Source organism: Suricata suricatta, chromosome 10 (genome assembly GCF_006229205.1).
Source record: "Suricata suricatta isolate VVHF042 chromosome 10, meerkat_22Aug2017_6uvM2_HiC, whole genome shotgun sequence".
Taxonomy (NCBI): Eukaryota; Metazoa; Chordata; class Mammalia; order Carnivora; family Herpestidae; genus Suricata; species Suricata suricatta.
Genome location: NC_043709.1, coordinates 94,197,796 through 94,210,161, shown reverse-complemented (window position 1 = coordinate 94,210,161; position 12,366 = coordinate 94,197,796). Strand labels below are relative to the sequence as shown.

Below are 12,366 nucleotides of genomic sequence, written 5' to 3'. Positions count from 1 at the left end.
AAAAATAATTGTCAATTCAGAGATTCAAAGAAGAAAGCTGAACCATTTGAGATCAGGTCTCAACTTCCAACAAGGTCTTAATTCACAAGCTGCAAGAAATGAATTTCCTAACTGCATATGGGAACATAGAAGCATTGAAAGCAAGTCATGACCATTTTTTTCTTTCTCATTCTTATTGCAGAACTTGATTTTTGTTCTGTTACCTACTTGTATTAATCTAATATTGTTTAACATTGTTTATTGTACACATATGTAAACAGTTACTCTAAATATAAGTGTCACTCTTGCATTTTATTGCATGCATCCTTCTCTAATAACAGCAATGATGGTTCTCTATTAACCATGAAGAATTTATGAAGGAATAATAGCCACCCCTAACATTCATCCTCAATCTGTGATTTACAATCAAATATTATTACTATCTAAAAGACTGAAGATCCAAACAGTAAAATCTAAGCACACGGTAGTTCACATGTGTGTATCTAGTTACAATGGAAAATAGTGATCATTTCCTGAGATTAAATTGTCACTTCTTAAAAATGCATAAATATAAATAATAAATTCTTCAACCAGAAGATAATAACATAGAATATGTATATGAAATGCATATTGCTTCATAATCTTGAGAAATTCTTACAATATTTGTATAATTAGATTGCTTACATGAAAAAATTGGTCAATGAAATGATAGTCATAATCTTACATTTTTCACAAACACACATGCATATAGTTTTGTGACAGGTTTAAGTAAAAGGCTTTCTAGGTAAACCTTTGGAAATTTCTCAATTATATACTCATTAGAAAAAGGTAAGAAGTATAATTTTTTAATGTTTATTTATTTTGAGAGAGATAGAGAGAGACAGAGCATGAGCAGGGAAGGGGCAGAGAGAGGGAGCCCAGTGCAGGACCTGAACCCATGAACTGTGAGATCACGACCTAAGCTGAAGTCAGATGCCTAAACAACTGAGTCACCTACGTGCCCCCAAAATAGGTAAGCAGTATAAAACGTTATGGATTCCATCAACTTGTTTTCTCCTAGAAGACACACGATGCTCTTCTTACTTCCTTTCTTTCAGCCAGCACTTCAGCTGCCACAGAAATGACAAAAAGGCCTGCCTTAGCTTCTTGCTTCCCCAAATCAGTATCAACGAGTGGATTGAAGGATATGTGATTCCAATAGCCTCACAAAGGAAGAGGCCAAACTTGTTCTGCAGCCAAGTAAATCTCCAAGCTGTCATCATCAGAGTGAGGAAGTAACCGGCAAATAGCAAGAGAAAGGAGATCACGGTCTGCATGGCTCTTATGTGGACCTTGGTGCTGGGATCTTGGGATCCCTTACCACAGGGCTGCATCCTCTTGAGATGTTTCCAGAGGGAAAAGATTAACAGCACAAAAGATATCAGTGATAGCAAAAACGGTACAAAGTTTGCTAGTGTGAATACAGTCATTTTGGAGAGGTTTGCTGCGCCCGTCCATTTGGTCTTCCCAGTGATGTTTCCTTCATATACCTTAGTCCACTCTTCATCATATATGTTAATCACCGCAACATGACAAACCAAAAAGAACAAAGACCCCAACAGAATCACAAGAACTATGCTTTTAACTCTCTGCTTCAGGCAAAGAAAAATAAGGCTAGAGAAATTGGCTATTTTGAACAAATAAAAGATGCTGAGGCTAGTAGCAAGCCAGGTGCTAAAATGGTTGCTTACTGTCCAGGCAATTTGCATAATAATTTCTACTTCTAAGCCATATAAAGCTGGATCCAACAAAGTTGCATACCAATTTATTAGTATTACCCAGAGCAAACCAATTCTGGAGATAACCAGAGCAGTAAGAATTTGATCAACTGGGGAGAACTTTTGTCTCTTGATCCAGTCAATGCAGTTCACCAGTGCTATGAAGCCATTAGCAAAATTTCCTAGAAGAAATTCTATTATTACTAGGATGGAAAAAAAGCTAAGTATTAAGGTTACCATGTCTAGAAAGAAAAACAAACAAAAAATCTAAGTCTAATGCTGTCACTGGTTGTGCACCTGATCTCTAAGTGTGCAGTAAAGTTCTCACTTCTTTTAAATTCTGTTACCAAAGTCCAGCAGAAAAGCATCAGAGAATGCTAATAGATGAGGTCAGTGCTGTCCTGATGAAAGCCATTGTTTTTCCCAAATGGCAAAAGTGACTCCCATTCACACACACTGTGTACTTGCCATGGGCTGGGTTATTTCATAACTGGTGTTGAGGTGAATGCTGAGTTCACATTTGTTAACATGCAAATAAGGACATATCATTTGCAAAGTTTTCCTTGTTTAACCTTTCCATAATTTGTGGTTGCCAAGTGTAGTTGTTAAATAGTAAAATTTAAAAATCCAATATGTAGAACAGCCAGTGAATGTCACAGCTAGGATCTGCATTGCTATGGACTTATTATCACTCTTTTAATGCCAGATTTAAATAGGAAGAATTCAAGCTTTTCCTATTAAAAGCATCCAGAAAAGACGATTCTCTCCAAAAGCTGGTTGCTGATAACTAATACTTACATATAAGTTTATTTATTTAGAAGTTCATATGGGGCACCTGGGTGGCTTAGTCGGTTAAGCATCTGACTTCAGCTCAGGTCATGATCTCACAATTCGTGGGTTCAAGCCCCGCATCAGGTTCTGTGCTAACAGCTCAGAGCCTAGTTTGTTTCAGATTCTATTTCTCTCTCTCTCTGTCTCTCTCTCTCTCTCTCTCTCTCTCTCTCTCTCGCTGCCCCTTCCCCACTCATGCTCTGACTCTGTCTCAAAAATAAATAAATCATTTTTTAAGTTCACACACACACACACACACACACACACACACAAATACATATGCATCTCATGGATAAAATTACTGTTCTATAATTTCCAAAATGCAAAATCAGTGTCCTGAGATCATCCTGGTTCAAATATCCCCTTGTAGGGTTTTTCAGCCCCTTATTAAAAGCTAACAAATATATCTTTCATGCTTAGGTCTTAGATAAAGTTTCTCTTTTGAGTCTATTTAATATTTATTAATATTTAGTCAAAACATTCAAAGGTTTTGTAAGTAGTTTTGGGCATTTCAAGAGAATGCATGTTTTCCATCACCAGTTCAAGATTTTTTTCCATATATGAATAGTCAGTTTTATTTTCTGTTTAATTCCTTTGTCATAACTTCTTTTAGAAGATTAATCGATGTTAAAATCAACCTCTACCCTGGATCTCATTCACTTTCAGGTTTTGTAATAGTTGTTTTTAGCAGAAGATCTTAATCCAGACTGACAGTATGAGAAGCCCAGATTGTCTGCTTCATATGTCTCTGATCTTGGGTGCTGCTTGAAAACCACTTTCTGCCTCAGTGTGACCATCAGTAAGATGTGGACAATAATGATCTCCTCTCCCAGCAGTCTCTGTGAAGAGTGTGCCTACCACCTGCCATCCTGCCTATCTGGTACATGAGGGACAGGGAAGGCTGTCACTTAGTCCTTTGATCGTGTGTTATTTGATACTTTAAAGCTAACTTGTGATAACTTCCATTTAGGAGTGGAATGTAGCAGATTGGAAAAGACAAGATGTTCTCCTACAACAAGCAGGATAAGGAGAATAAATTGCCAAAATTACATTTTAAATTCATCCTAAATCTGTGCAAGAAGAGACGACTACCCGAACTAAGATCTGGAATGCAGTCTTTTCAGGTGAAGACATGATCTAGAGAGTCAGTGCAATCTCTGTCACATCCCAGCAGACTCTATTCCCAGAAAGTGGAAGACTGTGTCTAAAATGTATATGGAAATGCAAAGGGTCTAGAATAGCTAAAAGGATGTTTTTAATGTTTTATTTATTTTTGAGAGAGAGAAAGACAGAATATGAGAAGGGGAGGGGCAGAGAGAGAGAAGAGAGGGAGACACAGACTCTGAAACAAGCTCTAGGCTCCACGCTGTCAGCACAGAGCCCGACGTGGGACTCAAACTCATGAACCACTGTCTCATGACCTGAGCCAAAGTAAGACAATTAACCGAAAGAGCCACCTGGTGCCCCATAGCTAAAAGGATTTTTTTTAAAAAGAACAAATCTGGAGGATTTCAGTTTCTGGTATCGAAGCTTGCTATCAGCATGTATTAATCAAGATAATGTAATACTCACATGCAGACAGACATACATAATAATGAAACATGACTAATATTGACATTCATGGTCAATGCATTACCAAACCCAAGTTCAGCTGCCCATCGCTGGGAAGGCCATTATTCAGGAGGAGAGTTTTTGACTGGAAAGGAACATGGGCTTTATTCAGGAGGCTAGCAACCTGGGGAGAAGGTGAACTCTTGTCCAAAAGCCAACTCAGAGGTTTCCTGCCCGCCCAAGGTTTTTTTCAAGGGATTTAAGGTCCGACATGGGGCTCAAGCTCATGAGCTGTGAGATTACAAACTCGTGGCTGTGAGCCTAAGTCAGCTGCCTAACCAACTGAGGCACTCAGGCACCCTGTAAATTGGTTCTTTTGCAAATCAAGGACCTTAAGTCAGCAAGTAAGAAGGGTGTTAACGTGAAGCAAGTTAACCCTTTAAGAGTGTCTGGACGGTTGTTGCAAATTAATTGAGAAAAGGGTTTCAAGGCAATCAATGGGGGAAATTACCTTTCTTTAGTTGTCAACAAATGAAGTTGGGACAATGAGATACCCATATTCATAGAGATAAATTTAGGCTCTTATTTTCTTATCATAACAAAATTAACTCAAAATTGATCATAGGAGCTAAATGTAACAGGAACAACTATAAACTTTAGAAAAAAGCATAAAAGGTTTGTAAACTTGAGTTTGGCAGACTTCTTAGACACAACCCCAAAAGCATGATTCATAAAATTAATAAACTAATACATTGCATTGCATCAAAATTGAAAACTTCGGCTCCCCATGAGGTTCACACTCCATATACTCCCCTCCCCTTAAGCATGGGCGGGAGATGTGACTTACTTGTAGTGTGCAGAATATGGCAGGCATGAAGAAGTGTTGGAGATACTTAAAATCCCAAATCAAATGATTTTGAGTTCATTAAAAGGGAGATGATCCCTCCTGGGCTTGATGCAATCAGGCAAAGCTTTCAAAGAGTGGCTGGACCTCCTCTGGGTGAGAGACTCTTGTTGGCCTTAAAGAAGTAAGCAGGCACATGATGAAGGCCTATGGAAAGGGGCACTAGGAAATGAACTCTATCAATACCCTGAGTGAACTTGGAAGTAGATTCTTCGCCCGTAGATGAGGATGCATCAAAATGATTTCAAGTTGGTGAGATCCCGAAGCTGAGAACACAGCTAAGCCTTGCTCCAAAAATCTGTGACCTAATACATGTGGGTATTTTTTTGTTTAAACCACTAAATTTCTGATAATCTGTTTCATGGCAATAGCAAATGAATACAGTAACAGTGATTTGGAATTTAGTGTTTTGGTCTATTTGATAGAGATCTCTCTTGTCGCATACGAAACGCTCCACAATTTGGTTTGCTAGTTTTTTGTTTATCCATTTGTCTGTGCAAGAATATATCTTTCTTCTTCTGGAAAGGAGAATATCTGTGTTAGAATTTTAGATCTGTACTAGAGAATTTTTGTGTTCTATATTTATTCTATCCTGGGGCCTGTTATTATGAGTATGAAATGTTGCCTACCTCTGGATAAATACTTACACAAAGGAATACTGTTCTGAGTGCTTTACAGAGTTTAAGTAACACTTATCTTTTTTATGTCTGTTTATTTTTGAGAGAGACAGACAGACAGACACAACATGAGCAGGGGAGGAGCAGAGAGTGAGGGAGACACAGAATCTGATGCAAGCTCCAGGCTCTGAGCTGTCAGCACAGAGCCCAACACAGAAGCTCAAACCTACAAGCCATGAGATCCTGGCCCTGGCAGAATTTGGATGCCTAGCCGACTGAGCCACACAGGCACCCCTTAAGTAACACTTAGAACAATGTAACACTTGTGAATTTCCGGAAATGAAAAAAATGGAACATCTACTAAATTATGCTCATACTTTAAAAAAAAAATGAAAACCTTTTCAACAAAAACTACTAGTTATTTATTTATTTTGAGAGAGAGAGCATACATGCACATCCAAGCAAGGCAGGGGCAGAGAGAGGAAGAGAGAGAATCTCAAGCAGGCTCTGTCAGTGAGGAGCCTTTCGCAGGGCTCAGCCCCATGATCTGTGAGATCATGACCTGAACCCAGATCAAGAGTCAGTTGCTTAACCAACTGGTTAAGCCCCAGGAAAATTTTTCTACAAGAAACCAGGTTTATATAATCCAAATAATTGCATCAACAGATCAGACTGGCTCAATACTTTTGATTTGAAAACAGGCATATGTTTTTACCTGACTTTGTCAGTGTGGGATGTTTTCATTTTTATAAAGATTTGGGGTTGCCATTCTAAATTCCTAAAATTCTTATACTGAAGTAATAAGTATACTTATACTTATGTCCACATGTTAAAATACACACAAAAGAGTAAAAAAAGTACATGTTCAAATAAATTGAGTAGAAATTATGAAATGTTTTGTGTATCAATAGTAATTGTTTTCTGTACTATATTAGCTTAAAAATCTTGCAAGATTCTTAGTTAAATTTAAGACTAATATTAAATTAGGTAATAATTGAAAATCTTTGAATTGTTTCTAGGTAAGGTAGGATACTGAAATGTGGTCACCCAATAGAATTGTTAAATATGTATACATAGTCCTATACATATATATTCTTAAACATATACATTCATATATATTCATTTAATTAATTTATATCTGATCCAGTATATAGGAAATATCTGTGGAAGTGTTGCTCTAACAGAGCTATTTCGTCCTTACTCTAAGTGTCTTGTATCTTGTAGATACATTTTTACTACTTTTCAGGCTTTCCTCTTTTGTTCCCATTACTTCATGTAAAGGTAGATTAGTGATCATGTATATTCCACCTCCTTGTTGACAACTGTCAATAAAAGAAGCTTACAGCACACAGCCCGCTGGCTCGCTCTCTCTCCCACTCTCACATCTCAGAAGTGTACTTTTGCTTTAATAAACTTTCCTGCTCATACCACTCACCCACTATGTTGTGTCTGTCCTTGAATTCTTTCTCATGATGAGACCAAGACCCTTCAGTGGCCTCTTTAGGATGGGTGAGTGGAGGTCTTTGGGCCCAGAGTCTCCCCAGTCCACCTGGCAATAGTTGGGCAGCAGAAACCCATGTGAGAATCAGCACAATAGAAGTCCAAAAGAGAAAGAAGAAAGCCAATGTCATGGCTTTTACATGAGCTTCCGTGTTAGGATCCTGGTACCCTTTGGTGTTAAACTCTATCCTCTTCACACGTCACCAAAGAGAAAAAGGTAACCAAAAAATGATGCTATGGAAATAGGTAAGGTCCATTCCAGTGGGGTTCGAGTACTGTTTTTCTCTGTGGACATTTCCAGAGTACCTCATCCCCAGGTTCCAGTCTGTGACCAACAGGATCCTCGGGATTGGACTCTGGGAAGGCTTCTTTAACCTATTGATGATAGGATTCAGCATAAGACATTAAATGCTGGAAGCCATTTTCTGAACTCACTGAAGTTGAGAAAATTCCTTGTGAGATAAGGCGGGTTTGCAAGGCAGGGCCCTTCCACCATTAGATGGTGACCAATGTTTACCATGTCTATATCACACTCAATTATTTTTGTTTGAGCACCAACCCCCAAGGTGCCTTGTTGACTGGTATCAGGAGTGACTTGCCCTTTCATCTTAAAATATGCTAATTGTACCTGGTGATGGAACTTATTATAGGAATTTCTTCTTTTGTGTTTATGGGAGCAAATACTACATTTCTTGTGAAATATGTTTTTCTTCCCCTTAGGAAAACAGGCTATTGACCCCTGCTCACAAAGATTTAACTTTTGCCTTTGCTATGCTAAAAACATTGCCTTGTATTTGAATGCTAAAGATACCTTCCTTCCTCATATGATAAGCATCTAAGTCACCTACATCAATCACTGTTGATAAAGATTATGCATAAGTCTTCTACCAATCTATGTTCTGGGACTTTTTACATACCAAAGAATTTGTCATCAGAAATCATTGTCTAAGGCAATTGACACTTCTGTTTTGTACCCCATACATGTTTTTTTTTTCAATAAATAAAGCTGACTCTCCAGTCAGTGCAGAGATGCCTGCCTGGTGATCAGAGAGAAACTCAAGGCTCTCTCATTCCCTTTCACCGGCACCATCCATCCTTCAGGGAGACCTGGACCTGCTGGAGTTGGACTCTGGCAATTAAAGACTTAGAGTAGCTGGCTATCCAAGCAGATAATAAGAGATCAACAGAAGGGTGTGTACCCACCACGATCTCTGGTGGAGTGAGTTTGTTTCCCAAAGAGGGCACTGTGAACAATTAGCAAGACCAGAGGCAACACCTTAGGCCCCAGGAGATTTTATGTTTGGCAACCTTGTTAGTTCTCTCAACCTTGCTTGATGATTGAGCGTGATAAGGACATACCAGCAATAGCCATTTAAGAGGCATATTTATTGCCATGTTTTTGCATGGGCATTCCCAAAGCTCGATTATCCTTTCGTGTATAAATAAAGTGAAAGGCTTTAGGTGGCCCTAAGTTAGGCAGTAACTGCAGGATTGTTTTAGCCTCATAAAAGCGTATTCATGTTTGTCTTCCCAAGGAAAGGGCTCAGCAACTGAAATTTTAGTACGTGCAGAGTGAAGGAGCCAGTAAGGACAAATTAGGAAACCAGAGTCTGCAATAGCCAGCCAGGCCTAAAATCCGTGAAACTATCCCTTAGATGAGGGAGGGCTGAGGAAATTCTTTTAGTATCTTAATCCTTCTTGGAGACAGCTGAATTTCTTCAGCACTTATATCAAGACCTAGGTAAAGAACAGTATCTAAAGAAAATTTTTCTTTAGATACTTTATGTCCATTTTTAGCTAACTGTTGTAGCAAATAAATGGAATCTTTTAAGGATGCGTCTTTGGTAATTGAGCACAGCAAGAGATCGTCTACATATTGTAAGAGTGTTGATTTTCCAGAATACCAGAGGGTATTTAAATCCTGGTGAGGTGCTTGGGAGAAATAAGGGGCCTCAGTGAACCCTTAAGACATGATGATCAGGTTATATTGATTGTTCCAAGTAAAGGCAAACAGGTATTGGCTGTTGGGGTCTCCAGGGATGCTGATAAAAAGCTGAACCAAGGTCTACAGTAGAGAACCATTTGAGTCTTGTGGAACCTGTAACAGAGCACATGGGGGATTTGAACAGGTAGGAAACTGGGAATAACCATCTCATCAATAGCTATCAAGTCCTGGACAAATCACCATCCCCGTCCATTACCTTTCTGGACTGGCAAGATTGGCAAGTTACAGGGGCTGGTGTGGGGAATGATTGCCCCCACCCCCCTGGGGGCAATTGGGACTTTCATCACTGGTGTGAGGCCTTGGATGGCCTCAGGGTTTAATGGATATTGAGGCAATTTAGGAAGAATTTTAGTCACATCTACCTGAATTTTTTTGTCTGCACTTTTTATTCTCCCGGTGTCAGAAACAGCCCACATGTTCTTTTTTGTTTTTATTTTTTGCACCTCAGCTATATAGAAGAACTCTGTTAGGATTTGTCCTCTTCTATATCAAGAACAGATTGTAGAGAGCATAAAGGATCAGATTCAGATTGATCAGGGAATTCTAAGGTAAAGTCTCCATTAGAAGCAAAGTGTATTAGCCCTTTTACTTATTAAGTGTTTGTTTGTTTGTTTGTTTGTTTGTTTGTTTTAGGAGAGAGAGAGAGCGCGAGTGAGAGAGAGAGAGCGAGCGAGCAAGCACATGGGAAGGGGCAGAGAGAGAATCCCAAGCGCCACACAAGGCTCAATCTCAGGAACCATGAGATCATGACCTGAACTGAAATCAAGTCAGATGCCCACCTGACTAAATCCCCCAGGTACCCGATATTAGTCCTTTTAACTTAGAAAGGAGATCTCTTCCTAATAAATTAACTGGAGCTGGACCACATAGCAAAAAGGAATGGTTTTCAGTAAAAGATCCCAGAGTCATTTGTACTGGTTGTGATAGGAACTCTCTGTGAACTTTATTAGATACCTTCACGATGGAAACCTTTTTACTGAGAGCAATTCGTTGTCCTAGGAGAGTGAGGTTTAAATAGAAAACATAGCTCCACTATCTCAAAATTTGGCAAGGTTTTCCATCAATTTTAATTTCAGTTTCCATCAAGTTTAATTTAAGCTTAAGGAAATTATTGGTAACAGTCCTATCAGCCCTGGGAGGGGCCTTGGGAGGGGGCCGTATAGGAGCCCAACCTTGGGGGCATTCAAACTGAATAATTTGCATAGGACCTTTGAGGACAATTTTATTTCCAGTGCCCCAATTGGTTACAAATCTTTAGGCCGTTGTTTTGATGGTAGAGCCCTTAGAATGTACAGGGCCCAGGTGTTATTTTTAGCTCTCTGACCTTGGAGCTGTGGTAGCTGTAAAGCCAATTTGGCAGATTTCTGTTTACACTCTTACTTGAAATTCCTTTCAAAATGCTCGGCTGGAGTCTTAAGTTCAGTCAGGTTGGTGGCCTCCTCTCTTACTCTTTGCCCTTTTATTAGCCCACTGATCCCCAGGGACAGTCCATTTACTAAAAGAGCAGCTGGAGCAAGGTGGGTGACCTCATTTATTGTATGGAATCCAGAATGGGGGAGGAAGAGTGCCCCTAAATGGCTTTAAGGTCTGCCATGGGTTCATCTTTCCTTTGTTTGCATGTTTTAAAAAACAGACCCATCACTGTGGGTAGGGAAAACTCTAGGAAAGGCTTTTTTAAAAAGATTGGCTGCTGTTCTGGGAGCTCTTTCTGGTTTGTAAGCGCACCATGCTAGACATATCTCAAACATCATCCTCAGAATTATGCCATTCTGCTTCCCACATCCATTCTGGTCCCACCAACAGTTGCAGGAGCTGATAAAGAGCTGGCAGCCAGAGGTCACAGACTGATAAGGATTTAAAACTCTTAAAAAACAGGGGCGCCTGGGTTTCTGGCTTCGGCGCAGGTCATGATCTTGTGGTTGGTGGGTTCGAGCCCTGCATCGGGCTCTTTGCTGACAGCCAGCTCAGAGCCTGGAGCCTGCTTCGGATTCTGTGTCTCCCTCCCTCTTTGACCCTCCCCTGCTCGTGCTGTCTCTCTCTGTCTCTCAAAAATAAATAAAACACATTAAAAAATTTAAAATAAAATTTTAAAAAAACTCTTAAAAAACAAACAAACCACCAGAATCCTCCTCTTTAACTATGGCCCTTAGTTTAGTCTTTGACCAAGAATGGAAAGCTATCCGAGGGAAATCGCCTGCAACCTCAGGTGGTTTTATTTTTTAAAGGAACTGCTTAACAGTCTCTAACAGTGGAAAGGCAGTCAAGGCAGAGAATTAGAAGACCAGGAGAACCCAGGAAAAGAAGGGTAGAGGGGAGCAGTAGAAGTCATGTCAGTCCTGTCCTCCGTTGTCTTAGGTACTTCTTGTGGTTTTCTTAGCCTTCTGCATTGAGCTTTTCAATAAGGCTACTTCAGAATTTGAAGCCCTTTGGAAGTTTCTGAACACTGATTAAAATAAGCATCCCTTTCTGTTTGCTTAATTTAGGAACCCTTACTTTCTTAAACAAACAACCTTGTCTAATCGGTATACTTCCCAGTGAAATGCCCAACAATAAACCACCAGAGTCCAGAGTCAAAGCCAAGCGGCAAGGGTCGTTTATTGCAGGTTCGAACCCGGGATCTCCGCACTCTCCCCGCCGCCGATAGAGCGGGGAGAGAGAGAGAGAGCCCCGAGCAGGCGATTTACACTCTTTTTTATAGGCAGATACAAACAAGTTTGGGGCGTTCCGCAGCCACAGCACAAGCATTGGTCAAAGTTGAGGTTTAAACACTCAGCATCTTTTGATTGGGTCCCGCCATAACTTGGACACTAATATTCCCTGCTCTGTTATCAGGCTTTCCAGCTGACCTTCCCTGACCGTCTGGCCGTTCCCACCCAGCCATCTGGTTGTTCCCACCCAGGGTGTTGCCCCCCAAGCATCAGTACAGAAGCAGAACAAGCAGGGCGGGTCCAGTTTTAATTTTCTCAGAAATAGCACAGACCAGCTAAGTCTTGGTCTGTCTAGCTCTAATTTTAAGGTTTTGGGCTTCTCATTCCCCCGTCTCTTGTACCGGGGGATCCAATCTTGGATCCTTAGTTAAGTTCCGTCTCTATGTTTGTGGGTTGATATTGGGTTTTAAGGACCATGACTGAAATGTTGTTGAGCTGATCACGGACAAAGGTTATGGTCTTGTTAAGAATACACGGTCCAAGAGTTAGGAGGAGGAGTAACAGTAACAAGGGT

The 12,366-nt window shown here is 40.1% G+C and overlaps 1 protein-coding gene across 1 annotated transcript; it reads right to left on the bottom strand.

Annotated features, from left to right (window-relative positions):
• Nucleotides 1-691: 691 nt before the first annotated feature.
• LOC115305297 (taste receptor type 2 member 46-like) lies at nt 692-1,976 on the bottom strand. Its single transcript, XM_029955540.1, is given in 3 exon segments — nt 692-812; nt 996-1,072; nt 1,074-1,976. Coding segments are annotated over 3 exon segments (1,101 nt in total).
• Between the last annotated feature and the right edge of the window lie 10,390 nt (nt 1,977-12,366).